The sequence below is a fragment of the Mytilus trossulus genome, chromosome 13 (assembly GCF_036588685.1).
Source record: "Mytilus trossulus isolate FHL-02 chromosome 13, PNRI_Mtr1.1.1.hap1, whole genome shotgun sequence".
NCBI lineage: Eukaryota > Metazoa > Mollusca > Bivalvia > Mytilida > Mytilidae > Mytilus > Mytilus trossulus.
In genome coordinates this window covers 40,069,144-40,087,260 of record NC_086385.1, presented here as the reverse complement: position 1 = coordinate 40,087,260, position 18,117 = coordinate 40,069,144, and the positions used below count along the sequence as shown (strand labels likewise).

The window sequence follows — 18,117 nt, the reverse complement described above, 5'->3', positions numbered from 1 at the left end:
TTATATCAATAACCATAAACACTACTTGCTAATTATTGAGAGCTGCTTATAGAGAGAGACTCATCGTCTTTATTGCTTCGCAACATTCATTTAAACCTTCTTAGGAGAAATAAGTAGTACACGTATCTTCATAGCTGACAAGCTGAGCAATTTTGTTGGAAAGGGATAGATTCTTGTTTTTTTTTGTAGCTGTGCATTAAAAGATAGCAATTCACTTATTTCTGTAAAATAAGCTTGTCTGTTTATTTGATTATTGTTTTTACCAACTGTAATTATGTGATGCAACTTTTCGAGATTGATATACCTTCTTTTACACAATATATACATGTGATAGCTCCGTTTGTTTACATCTATGTTATATGGTCCCAAATCAGCACAGACGGCAAATGTCAGTTACTTGTTAAAAGCTGAAACATGTCCAACTTCACTAAACATAACTTATTTGTGTATGCCCTTCTTTGAGTTCCTCAGTTTGAGGAGCTTTAGAAGTATTGACCATGTGTATATGAAAAAAGGAATATCTGTCAGATGCAGCAGTTAAACATGTTAAAAGGAAACGTAGTGTGGTTTCGAACGACAACAATATGCACTTATAGACGTTAACTATAGGATAAATAGATTGAAAATGTGTGTTTATCAAAATAAACTAAAATCTATATCTGTCTGAATGTTCTTTTGTAGGAATATGAAAATACTCTTTTACCTGGTGAGTATCACATACCTTTTACTCCATGAATCGTAGGAGTTTTTTAGTATTTGGTTATTCAGAATAAAGAACAGATGGTGATAGAAAAGATTACCAAAATGTCGAGTTAAATAATATTTTTCTTAGGTATCATACTTATCTAACAGGCATATTATGTATAATACAATGACACATTGACATCAAACTTTATATATGTGCTGCATCTGAAGAGTGTGTAGCATAGATCTTCAGCATTTATAAATGGACAAATTAAGAAATTGTAGTTAAAATCGTGGCAATACCGAAATACTGACAAATGAGCTGAAAATACTATCGTTAAAGCATTGTCTACAATAATGGTATTAAACAAAAATACCTCCCAACTCAAATATATTATACCTCTTGATATTTGGGAAACATAACTTGTAAGATTGAATTAAAGAAGGTGAACAACTCTTATTAGTATGATTCTGTTGATTAAGACATCTTTTACTCAATTATGTTGAGCATTATTTTACTTGTTTGTGTTGAACATTTGTTCTATGTTATTAATAAATAGAACACCAATACCACATGTTTTCCCAAGTGTTTTGAAGATTCCAAGAAAAAGTAAATAAATTTACATAAAATACAATTAAGTGAAAATATTCTTTTAGATGCTCATATCGTATCAATATCCACATGCTGATTGTCGGGTTGCAATTATAGAAACCATATGATACTTTCGTTGATAACGGAATATAAAACAATATCATTAAACTTGTTTAACCTTGTCATTTGAACAAATTCATGCAAAAAACGCAATACTTTGTTTCGTTTATCTTTAAAAAAAAAAAAACACATATATAACTATCTTAAGTTAAGCTTTGAAAGTGAATAAAGTATAATATTAGTGTTAATATAATTATCATTAATATCAAGATGTGAAGAGATAAGTTATTAACATATACATAAGTCATGTTCGTCGCCACTTTCTTTTCAAGATGACAAACCCTCGATAGTTACCTTGTCTACCTACTAAAATTTTATCAACATCACATCATTTACCCCTTATAGTTCATAAATTTCAATAAAGCAACATATTGAAAAAGAAAATGGAATGGAATTGAAAATATCACTATTGCGGTCATTTTTTTTTTAATTTCCTATTTACAAAACATTGATTTTTTTACGAAAAACTAAGGATTTTCTTATCCCAGGCATAGATTACCTTGGCCGTATTTGGCACAACTTTTTAAAATTTTGGATCCTCAGTGCTCTTCAATTTTGTACTGGTGTGGCTTTATAAATATTTTGATATGAGCGTCACTGATAAGTCGTATGTAGACGAAACGCGCGTTTGGCGTACTAAATTATAATCCTGGTACCTTTGATAACTATTTAATCCAACATATATTTGAAGTAAAATTGTTTTAATATAAACCGAATTCAAGACTTGCTAAGGTATGAGCAAAAAAAGAACAATAGTTCACCCTTCATTTAGTGAATTACAATATAATATGAATGTTGATTTCCTAGTTCAGTAAACATAATTCAGATAATGAAATCATATCACAAATCACGGATTACTTTGGTAACATACCATTACGAAATACGTATTTATTTTGTTTGTTTTGTATGAAAATTTTTGCTGTTGTTTACTCTTGTTAGACTTTCGGAACCTTTAAGTTTTATAAGTGAAGTGTCGCTTACGCCTATTTTTCTTGTCTTTATTTCATCAAATACATTTTTATTATCATATAATACCCTTGTTATTCATTTCACAATTTTCATAATTGATATAAAATTCTTAAGAGCAAAATTACCCGCAGATAATTGGTTACACAGCAAATGTCAAAAAGGAAATTGCAGTGTGATCCAATCGTGTAGGTGCATTTTTGTATAAATACATAATCGTCTTTAAGACTCTACACTCAGTAAAATGCAAAACATTAATGAACAGAATTTATCATAATATAATAATTATTGATATTATTGCAACAATTTTAAAATGCTTGTGATTTGAGATTCCTAAATACTTCAACATCAAATAAAGTGTCAGATTTAACTAAGTACATAATTCAAGCATTTTTAAACTATCAAAACTTAGATATGGGTAAGACAAGGCCCGCTTCAGGGTTACCAAGATATTTGATTCGAGAAGTAATGATGAAGACGATATAAATATGATTTACTTTGTGTCAAACTTACTTTCTGCACCACCATAATATATCAGGTCTACATATCTTTTTAAATGTTATTGAATGTATATGTGCAGTTTCATATATCTATTTTCTATATAAAGCTGACATTTAAGTTTTTGAAATTCAGGTCTTCCTATTGAAGTTAAAAAATTTGATAAGAAATCAGCTCAGGTATTCTCTAGTCTATTGAAAGAAGAAAGTTATCCTCACTTTGAGTCAAGACTTATGTTAGCTGGTGAACAGGGCACTGGGAAGACAACTTTAGCGAGATATCTTGTCGGAAAACAGCCTACAAGAGTCAGGATTTCAACCGATGGGATAGAATTATACAATGGTCTTTCATATATGGACCGTGAATCAAAGAATTGGCTTGGTGGACTTCAAGGTAAAATTAAACTTATAATACAAACGCAGGACATACAATATACGGACGTAATTTAACTGTCTCTATAGTTAAATCCTGTTTGACAATATTAACGTAATGCATCATGGTTGTGTTTTGTCTAATTTCATTGCCAATGTATGTAAGTGTATTATCTATCATATTGCTATTGAAGTGTTTTAAAAATAATACGAGTCAATAACATAATATTCAATCCAATAAAGCCTGTAACGTTGTACTATAGACTACAATTGTTGCAACATTTGACAAAAAAGGCTATGACTTGATCATGTTGATCAAGTATTGCCTTGGATCCAAAACATTTGCATGATTATTACATAACTACATTTTTCGATAGTCTTCTTTTTTATCAAGATGAACACACACTCTCTCTGCTTTCTAAAGGCATCACAATAGTGTATATACAATTTTGAATCATTTGTTTAGATAGAATAACATGTCATAATTCACTAAAATAATATAAAAACATTCAAACCTTGATGTTCAAAAATATACATGAAGGCTACAGATCATTACCAACGTTCAATTCAAATTAAAGCAATACACAAAACGTACCCTCCTTTCTATAAGTGCCATACTGACTCAGCCTCTATTAAAAATTATTGCTTTATCTGTTAGGAACACTTTCTTCAAAATGACCACATAATTTTGAAATGCTAATATGAAAGCTGGGTTTTTTACACGACGCTCGAAACGACATAACTCTCAAAACATCTGGATTGCAATGTACATTGCAAAAAACTGTGTAGCTTTAGTCTTTAATAAACCAATTTCTATTACATATGAGTAGAATATGTACTTATGGACGGTGCAGACACCTTTTTTTCAGTATGTTCGACAATTATCTTGCTTCGCTACAATTTATTATTGTATTTCAATTATTGAACCATTATGTTCTTTATGTGTATTTTTCATAATTTGTTAAGTATTCCCGTCTTTGAAGTTGTGTTTTAAGCATCGGGGATGACTTGAGCAATTTTACACCCTTCAGTAATTACGGATTTTTGGATAAGGGCGTTCGTAGGTGAACAGCTGATAATGATAATGTAAACAAAAACTCAAGTTAAAATATACAGGAATTGTATTTAAATGTTATAACTTACTGTAAACATTATTTACATGATAACTATTCCGACTAAATATATAACAATCAAATATAACAATCAAATAAAGATAATGCACCCTCTAAATTTTTATTAATAATTCAAAATTTGTATGTAGATTTTTAGTTTTGAAATCCGTCTTGTCTATCAAAAATATGGTCACAGATAAATGTAGAATATTTGTCGTTCCGATATATTGTTCCTAAAAGGTTTCCATATTTTCAGTTATCTTATTTATGTTGTACGTAAATCAATCCATTGATTTGTTTATGTTGTTGTAAATATATAATATTTTTCGATTTCAGATCTTTTATCAAACAGAGATTTCAGATCTTTCATTAGTGTATATCACAAGTAAACAAAACGCAATTACGTTCCCATTGATAAAACTAAATGTTCACATGAAGTTTAAATCATGTTTTGTCTACATGCAGTCTAAAGTCAATGTGGGCCTTGTGTAGGTTAAGTCTACACAAAACAAGGTTTTTAGAACATCAATTTTACCATCTATATTTTTAAAAAAAAGTTCCATTGAGTTAAACTGATATTTATAACAATTATTAATAAAGTTCTTTAATACAGTTGAAGGTTAGAGAGACGAAACTTCGTCTAGATCTATCTTACACAAGACTGCGGTTTATGCAATATATTATTGACAAATTGTCCAATTCTCGAAAGAGACAAACAATAACGACAATGTCGAGAAAAGTGTTGATGATCCGTAGCTTTCTCGAATGAGCAAAGTGATATACCATAGTGTATGTTGTACACGAGAACACGCTTGTCATTTAGTAGAACATATGTAATTTTTGCCACAAGGCCTTAAAAAGGGCTGCATGCATTTGCATGAAATATGATGAGAATTTGTTTTCCTTCACATCAAACATGTATCCATAAAAAAAAAATCATAAATAGATTTTTCCTGATTAATGTGTAATTGTTTAAGGCAAATAATGCATCAGTACACGATGTTTGATTGATTTGTCTTTTAAATTAAACGTTATATTACTCACTCATATTAACTGGTTTAGTGATGGTCAGTTTTTATTTGTACAAAAAGCAACAGTATCCTAAAAAAAATCCTGACTATCAACATGATCAAAGACAATTGAATTTAGAGTCGAACGCACCTTAAAGCCAAATTTAGATGAAAATTGGTACACATTTATATAATTCGTGTAATCATTTGAGTATTAAACACAACATGTATTAATAAAATTAGTTTTACTTCCAAAATATATTGTCGGTCACGTATTAACACGATTTAAGGTTCGAAAATTATTTCAATAAAAATTATAAAACATTTCCGAAATTTCATAATGATTTAGCCCTGGTTAATTAAAAGTTGTCTGCGAATTTCTCTAAAAAATCTACTATTATATACGTATATACGAATGTATAGATATTCTAACAGCCCGAAGCTCAGCCGAAGGTTGTCTTGAGTACTGAAGGGTGTTTAAATTACCATATCTATGGATACAGACATAGATTTCTTTTAGAAAATTCGACTACCATCATCTAGTTGGTTGTAGGTTTTGTAACGATGTACCAATCAAAACCCTATTAGTGTACTAAGCTTAGGATAAATATTGATAACATCTTTAAAAATTGTCTGAAATCCTACAAATTAATATGATTCTATCATAACTATCAATTTTAGAGTTCTCCTTAGAAGAAATACTCGTAAGCAGATCGCTTTTGAAAGAAGAAAACATAACGAAACAAAATAAATTAGATGATACACCACCAACCAGTAAAGATATACCAGTCGACGCACACACGGTATCATTGCCGGAAAGCAATAAAAACCTAAGACGTGAATCAAGTGACCGATTGACTTTCGATACAACACGAGAAATGTCAGAACATGATGGTTTGTTATATACTAAACGTTTGCTTGAACAGATGTATATGTAGTTTTGTCATTTATTTCGTTGGGTCAACTTTTCTGACATACAGATCTAAATTTATTTTTCAATTCATACATTATTACTTAGGAATATGCCAGAAAATAACTTTGAGTGTTGACATATTTTTGTTTTTCGATAGGCATTTTGAATTGCGGCAATTGTTGGTTTTCGTTTATCACATGTTAATTTTAAATGGTGAAGGCAACTTTTTTGCTGTCAGAAAAAAAATGATATTTGTTTTGCGATATTTTGTTAGATTCTATGTTTCTATTTAATCAATTATTTTAAACTTTCACATAGATTACTCAATATAGACCATATATCTATGTATGTACAATTATGTTATTGCTATCTTATGTTTCTTGGATTAAGCGAACATAGTATCTGTCCTAAATAGTTCAATATTGGAAAAAGCACATATTATCATGACTAGTAAACATAAGTTAGTGTGTATGGAAATGTTCCCTTGCTTTGATTATTTACGTATCAGATTTATTTCTTACCTTAGTTGTATACGTTGACGATGACGAGTATGAGGCAGGCATACAAGAACGACAGCCTAGTTCAGAAAGTCAGATAGGTTCACAGATAACGTACATGAAAAGATCAGACGAATCTGAAAAAAGGAACAAGCAAGTCCTACAAGATGTTATAACTGAGCACGACACAACTGAATCCTCAAATGACGGAGACAGTGGTGAAGCTTTGCCTGATAATGACGACCTCATTGATGAATCAGATGGTGCTAGTGCGAAGTCAAGTCTAACTAGTGAGATGCATATACATACTGTTACTAAATCTGGAGTTATCAGAAAGCTTAAAAATCTGTTTGGGGTTTCAAAAAAAGTCAAAGAAGTCAAAGTGTCAATTTCAAAAGAAAAGTTTTTAAAAATGTCTTCTAAAGTTGGGAAAAAGCAGTTGCACAACAAAAAGATAGCACCTATAATTATCTGGGATTTTGGAGGGCAAGATGTTTTCTATTCAACTCATCAGACATTTTTAACATACAGAGCTATTTACATGATTGTATTGGATGGAAGTAGAACACTCGATGACCCCTGTCCAGATGAACAGTATCTTCCAGGAAAGAGTGCACAGAAAACAGCAAGGGGTATTTAAAAAGATTATTTTTTCAATAACCAATGTAGTAAAAATTGTTTTGTAAATTTAGATACAATAGTTCTAAATAGTATTCCAAATCAATTTTAAAGTTCGATGGGGACCCTAAAGTGCGATTAGGACGATAAAACGCGATGGTCACGCAAAAGCTTTTTGAACACGCTGGAGTGCATTTTTGTTCAAAAGTATCGACGTTAGCAGCGTTAAACAGCATTATTACGAGAATGATTGTCCAGATAAAGGGTTTTTATTACACAAGAAAACTTAGAAGAGAGAAACAAACGATCACAATCTGTAACATTGTTGTGTGTTGCTTTAAGACGTTAACTTAATATATAGTATTTTGTAAAATTGAAAAAAAATGTATTCAAAACAGCTTGGGTGCAATAAGAGTCTTCTTTTTACTTTCTAATTGAATTAGTTTATAAAAGAAATACAATATGGTTTGTTATTTCTGTTAAATAATGTTTAGATGTGTTGTCTAGTGGACGTTTATGTTTGCCAGTAAGACAACGCTCTACTCATACTACTATAGACCAAATCTTATTAATGTTTGCAACTTAAGGTTAAAGTATAACTTTGACGCGCAGCATTGGCTTTAATTAAGTCAAAAGGGCTTCAGAACAACCAGTTTAAAATAAAACAATTTAAACTAGAAAAAGTAGCAACGTGACTTTAATACAAAACAATGAACGAACACCATATATGAAATATGCCATCAAACGATAACCATTAAATACCGGATATACTAACGAGTTAAATGTAAGGTGGCCTTCGGCTGTTGTATGCTCTATGGTCGGGTTGTTATCGCTTTGACACATTCCTATTTCCTTTCTCAATTTATTACACTTTAAGGACAACAGGCAACAACTGTACTTAAAAAAAAAGGAAATTTTACCTATGCATCTAACACAAATCGTTCAACTATGAAACTAATAATCACACGGCTTCAAACATATCGTCTTATAAACTAAAAAAGGTTATTCAATGACCAGTGTACAACATTAAAAAGACTCCCCATTGTCTCATAGAATTACACTTTAGCGTGGTTTTTTTTATCGCATTTAAAACAAAAAAACATCTCCCCTTTAGAGTCTGCCGTCATCGCTCTTTAGCATAAACCAATGCACTTAGTGTGGGTATCGCATTTTCGAATCCTATATTTATATACAACAACTGGTTGTAGTTGTAAGTTTAAACTTGTAGACATGTCAAAACTTCAATCCATCATTGTAAGGTTTCGAATTCATTTATCGAACGATAAAATTCACAGATAATGTATATATACTTTCTAGAAAATGGCCATTGTACAACATTTAAAAAAAGACTACACATTGTGTCATAGAATTGCACTTAAGCATTTTTTTATCACATTTAAATAAAAAAAAACAATGTCGCTTTAGAGTATGTGGCCATCGCACTTTAGAGTCCTATATTTGTATACAACTACTTATTGTACTTGTAATATAAACTTGGAAACATGTTAACACTTCAATCCATCATTGTAAGGTTTTTAATATATTTATTGAACGATACTTTTCACAAATAATGTATATGTATATTTTTTTTAATATATGTCCATCAATGTGTCTTTGTATTTCTTTTTGCTGTGTATTCGTACAGACTATTTGCTATTCTGGGTCAACACAATTGTAACATACTGCAAGGGAAGTAATCAAGGATTTCCCAAAATTATGGTTGTTTTAACGCACAAAGATCAGGTAAAAGCTGTAAGTATATTATTATATTATAGTAAACCAGATAATTTCAATCAATAAAAACGATTAACGGTTTTGACAATTATATTGTTGTTATATACTTAAATATAGTTATTTTCTTTGAGAAAGATAGAACATTCTTTAGAAGAATCCAATGAATTCTGTTTCCAGTCATAAAATAATAACCAGCCATTATTATCCTTGATAAAAATGCAAAGCAGATTTAATACATTCGTTTTTAGGGTTTGGGAAATCTTATTAATTCAAACTGATTGGGACATGCAACAGTTGACCTTCATGTAATGTTATCAATTTTTGTTTAACATGTACATGCACTCAAATTTCGTACTCATTTTGTGTCAGTTCCGAACATTTTCCATCCATACAGTTGCGGATCCAACGTAGGGGTATATGTCCGGGAGTTAAATCTTTTATTAGAGGGTCAAGGCATTTTTGAATAGGGCATTGGTTGAAACCCCTCCCCTATCATGAATTAGGACACCCGCACTTAAAAATTTCTTGATTTACCCCTGCTATATATATATATATATATATATACGAGTCTAAATTGAAAACTACGTTCAAATCTATGATTGTAATGGATAAAAATCGCAATTTTTAAACGTGTGCATGTAAAACCAATTTCGTTGTAAAAGGGTCTAAAAAAAAAGAACAAACAACATTTTCCAAAAGACCAAAAGAGTGAAAAAGTATATTCAAACAAAACGCATTTGACTAACAGGTCGAACAACTGATGTTCTTGAACCCTGCTGAATGCCATTGGCATTCATAACACATCTTTCCTTATAATTAATAATTAAAAAGCTTTTGGATTTCTGTACTCTTTAGGGTTTTAGGCATCTTTATTTTCGTCGTACGTTGTATACAGTTTTGTATGTTGACAAATAACACACTAAATGTGGGTAACTATTCTGTATTTTCCTTTGTTCTTTTTTTTATAAAATTATATCATTATTTCCATCTTTTCAAGCAATTGTATATCTGTAAGTATATAATGTCATATACATTGAAAATGTATTACTGAAAATAATTATTTCCAGAGCCGGAATTGTTTTCAGATTTAAACGTAGGCGTACAGACATTCTATTGTTTTTTAGCACGAAGTTGAAGAAAGACGGCGTGACATATTTGCAGAAATCAACAAAATGTTTCAGCGAACACCACTAAGACAACATTTGGTTATTGATGATCAGATATTTGTCAACGCTAAAGACAAAAATGACACAGAAATGGAAACGATACAGAAGATAATCATCAAAGAATCCGAGAGGCAACCAAACTGGGGGGAACTTCTTCCAAAATGCTTTATCCCTTTAGAGTTAGAATTCGCCTCGCTGATCAGACGCAACATTCCTCTGATTACCCTAGAGCATCTGAAGAAAATAAACGCATTGCAGCCCATTAGACCTCTGTCAGATGATGAGTTGAAGGTATTTCTAAAGTTTCAACATTCAATTGGCAAGTTATTATACTTTGATGAACCTAAATTGAACGACCGAATTATTCTGTCTCCGACCCTTCTCATCGATGCATTCAAATCCATTGTAACAGACAGGCGCTTCTGTAAAGGAGACAGAAAAAGAGAAGACATATGGGATGCAATGGGAACGAAAGGAGTGGTATCAAAACACGCAATACATGAAGTTTGGAAGAGGAAGAAATATGAAAAGTTTCACAAAGACGAAGATTACTTATTAAATGTCATGACCCATCTGGATATATTGGTAGAGCCAAAGAGATATGATACTAACAGAACGCGTATACCTGCAGACTTTTACTATGTTGCAAGTATGGTACGAGCTAGTGATGATTCCGGATACCTTCATGCAGCCGACATCACACAACGAAATATTGCCATAGCTTTTCAATCGACATCAATGATGATACCTCCTGCATTATCCTTCAGATTTATAAGTTACTGCTTATCTGTCTGGTCGGTGAAGAGATACGGAGAGATCAACAGGGAAATGCTGTTCCACAGGTCAGGAGTGTTCACTATTGATCCTTCCTTGGATATGTATATTCTTTGTGAAGATGACAAGATAACGGTCCGTCTTGTTCATGCCAGAACAAACGCACTCATAATGAGGGATCTTGCTTCCAGTATCAATGAATGTTTAACATCAGCCTTAGAGAAAATAAGTCAGCTGTATATTAGAACAAGTGGCGATCAGAGCCATTCCAGTGATGCATCCTTTGTTACAAATGTATGTTGTAGCTCACCAGATAAGCCATGCATCTTACCATTCAACAACCTTGCACAAGTAGGAAAAATATGGAATTGCCCTATTCATGGCATTGAGCACAACATACACACGATCAAATCGTGGATACCAGGAAAGGTAACAATCACATAATAAGTACTTTAGAAACCGAAAACAATTTGTTTTCGGATTATCGATTTGATTTTGTAAATTGATTTGTAAGACATTGTTATATGAAACAAAATAACGATGGTAAGCAATATGTAGTCAAGTCCTAAAAGAATGCAAAGACAATTGGATAAATCGTAAAACACAAGCTAGTGTAAACTTAGGATTACAATCTTAACAATTCTTACATATAAAATTATGTATTCATTCATTTTATTTGTAATTTTAATCCTGTTATATGTAATTTTCTGAGTATATAAATAATAAATTATAGATTTGATTTATTCCAGTATGCGATCCAGAAATACATATTTGTTTTCTCTATTTCTATCAGGATGAAGACAGATGTGAACCAGGATGTCCAGGTATTGTATTCTGATTTTTAAAAAAAAACGTTTATATAAAAAAATTTGTAAGGGTTCCGCGGAACCCAGTGTCTCGCCTACTTTTGCTGTAAATCGCAGGCTCAACAAAACTGAGGAAAAAAGTCAATAAAAATATTCCTCTTGATACTATCTTATGATTGTGAGAAGCTAATCTGTCCAATTTTGGTAAAAATCTATGATAGTTTAATGAATATAATAAAGGTTTTGAAAACTTTAACTGCAGACTGTATGTAAGGTAAACTGGAAGAAAATTAAAGTCCATTTAAAAGAAAAATACAGAAAAAATGGAGTTCTGTTTTTACAAAATTTACTTCTGGATACTATCTAATGATCATAAATAAGCTTCTGTCAAAGATTGGTACAAACCCAGGATAGTTTAAGAAAGTTATTAAAATTCTAAAAACTTTAACCACAGAGTGAATGTAATGTTACCCAGCAGAAAAACTAAGTCCATTTATAAGTAAAATACGGAAAAATGAATTCATTTTTTCACAAAATTTACTTCTGGATACTATCTTATGATCATAAACAAGCTTCTGTCAAAGTTTGATACAAACCCAGGATAGTTTAAGGAAGTTATTAAAATTCTAAAAACTTTAACTATTAAAATTCTAAAAACTTTAACCACAGAGTGAATGTTATGTTTCCCTGTAGAAAAAACTAAGTCCATTTATAAGTAAAATACGGAAAAATGCATTTATTTTTTTACAAAATTTACTTCTGGATACTATCTTATGATCATAAACAAACTTCTGTCAAAGATTGGTACAAACCCAGGATAGTTTGAGAAAGTAATTAAAATTTCAAAAACTTTAACCACAGAGTGAATGTTATGTTTCCCCGTAGAAAAAACTAAGTCCATTTATAAGTAAAATACGGAAAAATGCATTTATTTTTTTACAAAATTTACTTCTGGATACTATCTTATGATCATAAACAAACTTCTGTCAAAGTTTGGTACAAACCCAGGATAGTTTGAGAAAGTTATTAAAATTTCAAAAACTTTAACCACAGAGTGAATGTTATGTTTCCCCGCAGAAAAACTAAGTCCATTTATAAGTAAAATACGGAAAAAATGGAATTTTATTTTTACAAAATTTACTTCTGGATACTATCTAATGATCATAAAGAAGCTTTTGTCCAAGTTTGGTAGAAATACAGTATAGTTTAAGAAAGTTATTAAAATTTAAAAAACTTTAACCACAGAGTGAATATTTGTGGACGCCGCCGACGACGACGCCGACGCCGACGGAATGTAGGATCGCTTAGTCTCGCTTTTTCGACTAAAGTCGAAGGCTCGACAAAAAGAAGATGTGTTATGATTGCCAATGAGACAGCTATCCACAAAAGACCAAAATGACACAAACATTAACAACTATAGGTCACCGTACATTCTTTTTAATTTTTCACATAATTTGCGGTTGTATTTTGAGTTTTGTAATATTCTAACTCAATGGTTTTCTAAATGTTACCCCGTTTATACAACCTTTCCCTTATGTCTGTGTTGCAACATTTGAAGTTCTGTATACAAATCCAATAAATCGTTTTAAAGAGAAACTCTGCGTGAACTTTTATTTTGAAGATCGCCGAGGACCAAAAGTTCCAAAAGGTTGTGAGGCCAGAGTTATCCGCCTGGGACAAAACATCATTATTATCAAGAATAATACATAGTTTTGCAAACAGTACATTTTATAAAATGACCATATAATAGATATACATGATTAAATTGAAGTGGTGACTAGCTTAAGAATAAAAAACGAATAAATTACAAAATCACAGCCCTGTTAGCCACTAGTCAATGCAAAGCCCAAAGTGACGTCACATATAAATTTCTAAAACGTGTTCCGAAAATTAAGAGAATTTGGATGAAATTCAAGATTAGATTTGTATGACTCATCTAACTTATATTAATAACAGTGAAAATTATAATACTAATTAATATTTAATTAAAGTAGTTATGTGCTTTGTAATAAGTAAAATTAGGAATTTGACTTAGTTTCTAAAATGTATTTATTTCAAAATTTCTATTATAGATCAAATACGAAATAACCTCATAACAGACTGTTTCATCCAAAAGTACCCTAAAAAATGCAAATGAATGAAAAAGTATGATTACCATTTGGACATACCGATACTCCTGTAGAATGGAATTAACCAATAATGCTTATACAATATATGATTGTACGGCGGTCCACCGTAATTACCTATTTTAAACAAGTATTCTTGTAATATGTACTTGAATGGTAGAAAGGTCAATTGCAATATGCATACAAGGGACGACATCAAAAGATCGATGTAGGATAGAAAAAAAAATTAAATCAAATAGTTTGGGGGTGGGGGTGGTGTTAAACAATGCTGCAAGTTTTGTTAATTTGAAATCGATTTTTCATACCTTCCTACAGGTGAATCAATTTTTCCAAAATTAAGTTAAGAAGAAGGGGTGTAGGGGTGGGGGTGTCAATGAAAAAACTATGTAGATTAATTTCATGTTATCCTACATTAAACTTTTAATGTCGTCCCTAAGTATAAGCCGTTTTTTTTATATTACAGTAACAAATGACGAGTTTTTGAAAGAACAACCATCAGATCTTCACTTACGACGCTTATCATTAGTATATAATAGAAATGAAACTCAAGAATTAGCACTACAGTTAGGATTGACGTCAGCTGATTTTGACAACCTTTCACGCACTGAGGATTCAGAGACGTGGAAATTTGAAGTATTCAAAAAATGTCGGGATAGATTTGCATTGACATTTAGGAATATCAGAGACGCATGTGAAGCTGGCAAATTTGGGAATATCCATAGATTTTGCAAGGTATACATTGATTAATCAATCACACACAAAGTATATATCTTCACCCATTCAAGCTTGGATTGATATTTGATATTTAAATTGAATCAATATTGAAATTACATAAGACTATATACATGGAAACTAAGCAGAAAATACTTCTTGTTTTAATAATGTCGTATATCAATTCGTGGAGGGAATACATTGACAAAGCTTTAAGCTGACGTATCGATGCAAAAACAAAATGAACACAACAACAGACCCATGGTCATAATAGTGTTGTGATGGTTGTTTGACCTTTGTTATGACTACGCTATTTTGTAAAACTTAAATGCAGACATGAATTTAATTTGGCAAATGTCATGCAAGCTTTCAAAGATCTGGTGATTTAAAAAATAATAGTAAACATTGTCGAGAAATCCTTTATTCGTCTTAAAGTTATATTTTGGTGTGGTGCAATATCAATGGCATATACTGCTCATTACTTTCATCTAAATACAATCAACGTAAAAAAAAAATCACAAATATACTGAACTCCGAGGAAAATTAAATCGGCAATTCCCTAATCAAATGGAAAATCAAACGACAAAACACGACAAACGAATGGACAATAACTGTCATATTCCGGGCTTGGTTCATGTAGAAAATGGTAGATTGAACTGGTTTCATAGTGCTAAACCTCACACGTTTATGCCAGTTGCATCAAATTTATACATTTCAATGTTTTGGTTGGTCTTTAAAAATAATAACGATGTTTGAATTGATTTGATATCCAACTTTGCATTGTATAAGAACGAATGACATGATTAAGATATTAATCCTCATTTTGCAGCTTGTGAAAGGAGTTTATATTGATTTTGGTAAGTCATGTTTAGAATGTTAATGTAGTAAAAAGGACATCGTTCTATGAAATATTCCTTTGTGTGTTTTATTCAACAGAGTTGATAGTATACTTATAACATGTAAACACATGTTATTTAAGTTACAGCACTATTTGCCATCTTTAAAAGCAAGAGGCATGCTATATGAACCCATATCCTCCATGAAGCCCATATACCAGTAATATTATATTTTAAGTAAAATTCTGATTGTTTTATTCACATGGTAAAGGGGTCATTTAAACCCTGTTAATGTACAAATCAAGATGCATGTTAAACGATAATACTTTAATCCAGTATAATATACACATACATGTATAGTTTTGTATAGGTGAACATCCCTATAGTATATCTATAGTTGACCTCGACGCAAATCTATTGATTTTAATTAAATGTATACCTTCATAAATCAGAACTTGTTTTATATAATTCATCAAAGTATCGCCATTTATTGATAATACAAAGGGTTATCCGGCAATTTCGGGGCATTCGCGTTGCACTATGAACCAACACTATAGATTCGAATTTATTCAGCCCTGTAGTAATTTTTATAGGTGCATTAAATAGGTACCTTTAACGATTGTTGTATTTGTTTAAAGAATATTTAATACACACATCATCTATTATGCTGTCGACCAAAGGATTTTGTTGTTATAAAGATACCATTGTGTTACTCCTTGTGATCATTTTATTTGGCAATCGCCAATGACAGTCAACAGGGTTTTAGAACATCCGAAGTTTGACCTGCTAGTCAAGTGCGTTATGCTAAAATATAGTTATTAAAGGTACCAGGTTGTAATTTAGTACGCCAGACACGCGTTTCGTCTCCATAAGACTCATCAGAGACGCTCATATCAAAATATTTTATAAAGCCTCACAATTTCAAAGTTGAAGAGCATTTAGCATCCAAAATTCGAAAAAGCTGTGACAAATACGGCCAAGGAAATCTATGCCTAGAATAAGAAAATCCTTAGTTTTTCGAAAAAATTTAACTTTTGTTAACAGAAAATTTATTAAAAAAGTTTTTTGTTTTGCATGTACTTGAATAAAAATATCGGTTTTTATCAAAAGCAGTCATTTTTGTATGTTGTTTTCAATTAAGACTTGTTTATATTTTTTCAAGTAAATGAAAAAGAATACTATATAATACGTTTTTACAATTCATATTCCGGAATATATCTAAATTAATTATTATGGTAGTAATTTTTCATCATTCAAATTAAAATAACATCAATTATTTTGAGAAATAATTTCAACATATATTGTTGAAAACAGAAATGCTTTTTGCTTGATAAGTTTGGTGAAATGTGCTTTGCAATATAGACTCGAAAATGGTATGCCATAAACTACTGTATGGCGAAGTGTTAACTATATATTGTATGTGTCTACTTCTATTTTTTTTCTCAAAGTGTAATCTCAAAGTAGATTACTTGTATACTGCCACTTTGGATTGTGAAACAGCAGATCAAAATAGATCTAGTTTATTGCGCATGCTAAAATCAGAATATTTTGAGACAAATTGGTTATACTACGTTAACAGGAAATGTTGACATATAGTAAACTAAGCAAACACCTTTATGCTACATGAATGCATTATTCAAGGCAATATTTCATTTGAAATACCAGGGTTAACTATACAACTTTTTTTTTTATATAAGTTATAAAATTCACTGAAATATATACAAAATTAAAAATTAGGCTCCAGCTGTTTTTGTTTTAAAATATTTTTTTTTTATTAAATTGGCGATGTATGCTAGTACTAACTATATTGAAAACTGTTTTCAATGAAAAACAAAACTTCCATATTTTTCAAAATATAGATACTGAACCCGAGAAGTGGGATCTGGTACCTACAGAAGAACACATTGACAGATTAGCTCCATTAATTGGGAACAACTCTCTTCAGTTTCTTATCGAACTAGAAATGGAATTCAAGACGTGGGAACAGATAATGTACAGGCACACAATTGAAAGAGATTTGGTGAAGCTTAACAAAGATATTTTAGAAGAATGGAAAACCAAATTTTGTAAGATGCACAGTCTTAAACCAACTTTGCGTAAAATTGCACAGGCATTTAGTAACATTGGCAAACATATACAAATTGTTGAAAACACATTATCAGACCTGTTATAACTTTGCAACCATGCCAGTTGTAATTTACCCTGTTTCTCTCAATTCTTCAACTTTAAGAAAGTACAAATTGATACACTCCGTATGATTTTTGTTCGTTTTCGGTACTTTGCGTTAATGTCACGTCTTCAATGTTTGTAATAGGTTAAATGTACACTGGTTAAGTTACAACATCTCTATGTCTGTTGTTTAATTCAATTCAATTTATTTTATCAAAGTATTGTTAACAAAAAAAATATCTCTTAACATAATAACAAAGTTATTATTAAAATACTGTTATATTCAACATGTTTGTTTTAAATTTGATTTTACATTAAGGAAGCTCGCTTGTCATGTTTTTGAATTTTGGTAAGATTTTCGGAATTCTGTAGTTTTATCTATTTGAATGCCTTGACAAATTTTGCCCGGAGACC

At 31.0% G+C, this 18,117-nt stretch overlaps 1 protein-coding gene across 1 annotated transcript; it reads left to right on the top strand.

Annotated features, from left to right (window-relative positions):
- Positions 1 to 671: 671 nt before the first annotated feature.
- Positions 672 to 17,745, top strand: LOC134694372 (uncharacterized). The gene is made up of 10 exons (XM_063555375.1): positions 672 to 706; positions 2,996 to 3,253; positions 6,035 to 6,247; positions 6,793 to 7,395; positions 9,027 to 9,133; positions 10,240 to 11,484; positions 11,849 to 11,879; positions 14,451 to 14,719; positions 15,528 to 15,555; positions 17,394 to 17,745. The coding sequence occupies exons 2-10, from the start codon at positions 3,094 to 3,096 to the stop codon at positions 17,705 to 17,707; spliced, it is 2,970 nt and encodes a 989-aa protein (XP_063411445.1). The 5' UTR covers positions 672 to 706; positions 2,996 to 3,093; the 3' UTR covers positions 17,708 to 17,745.
- Positions 17,746 to 18,117: the final 372 nt, after the last annotated feature.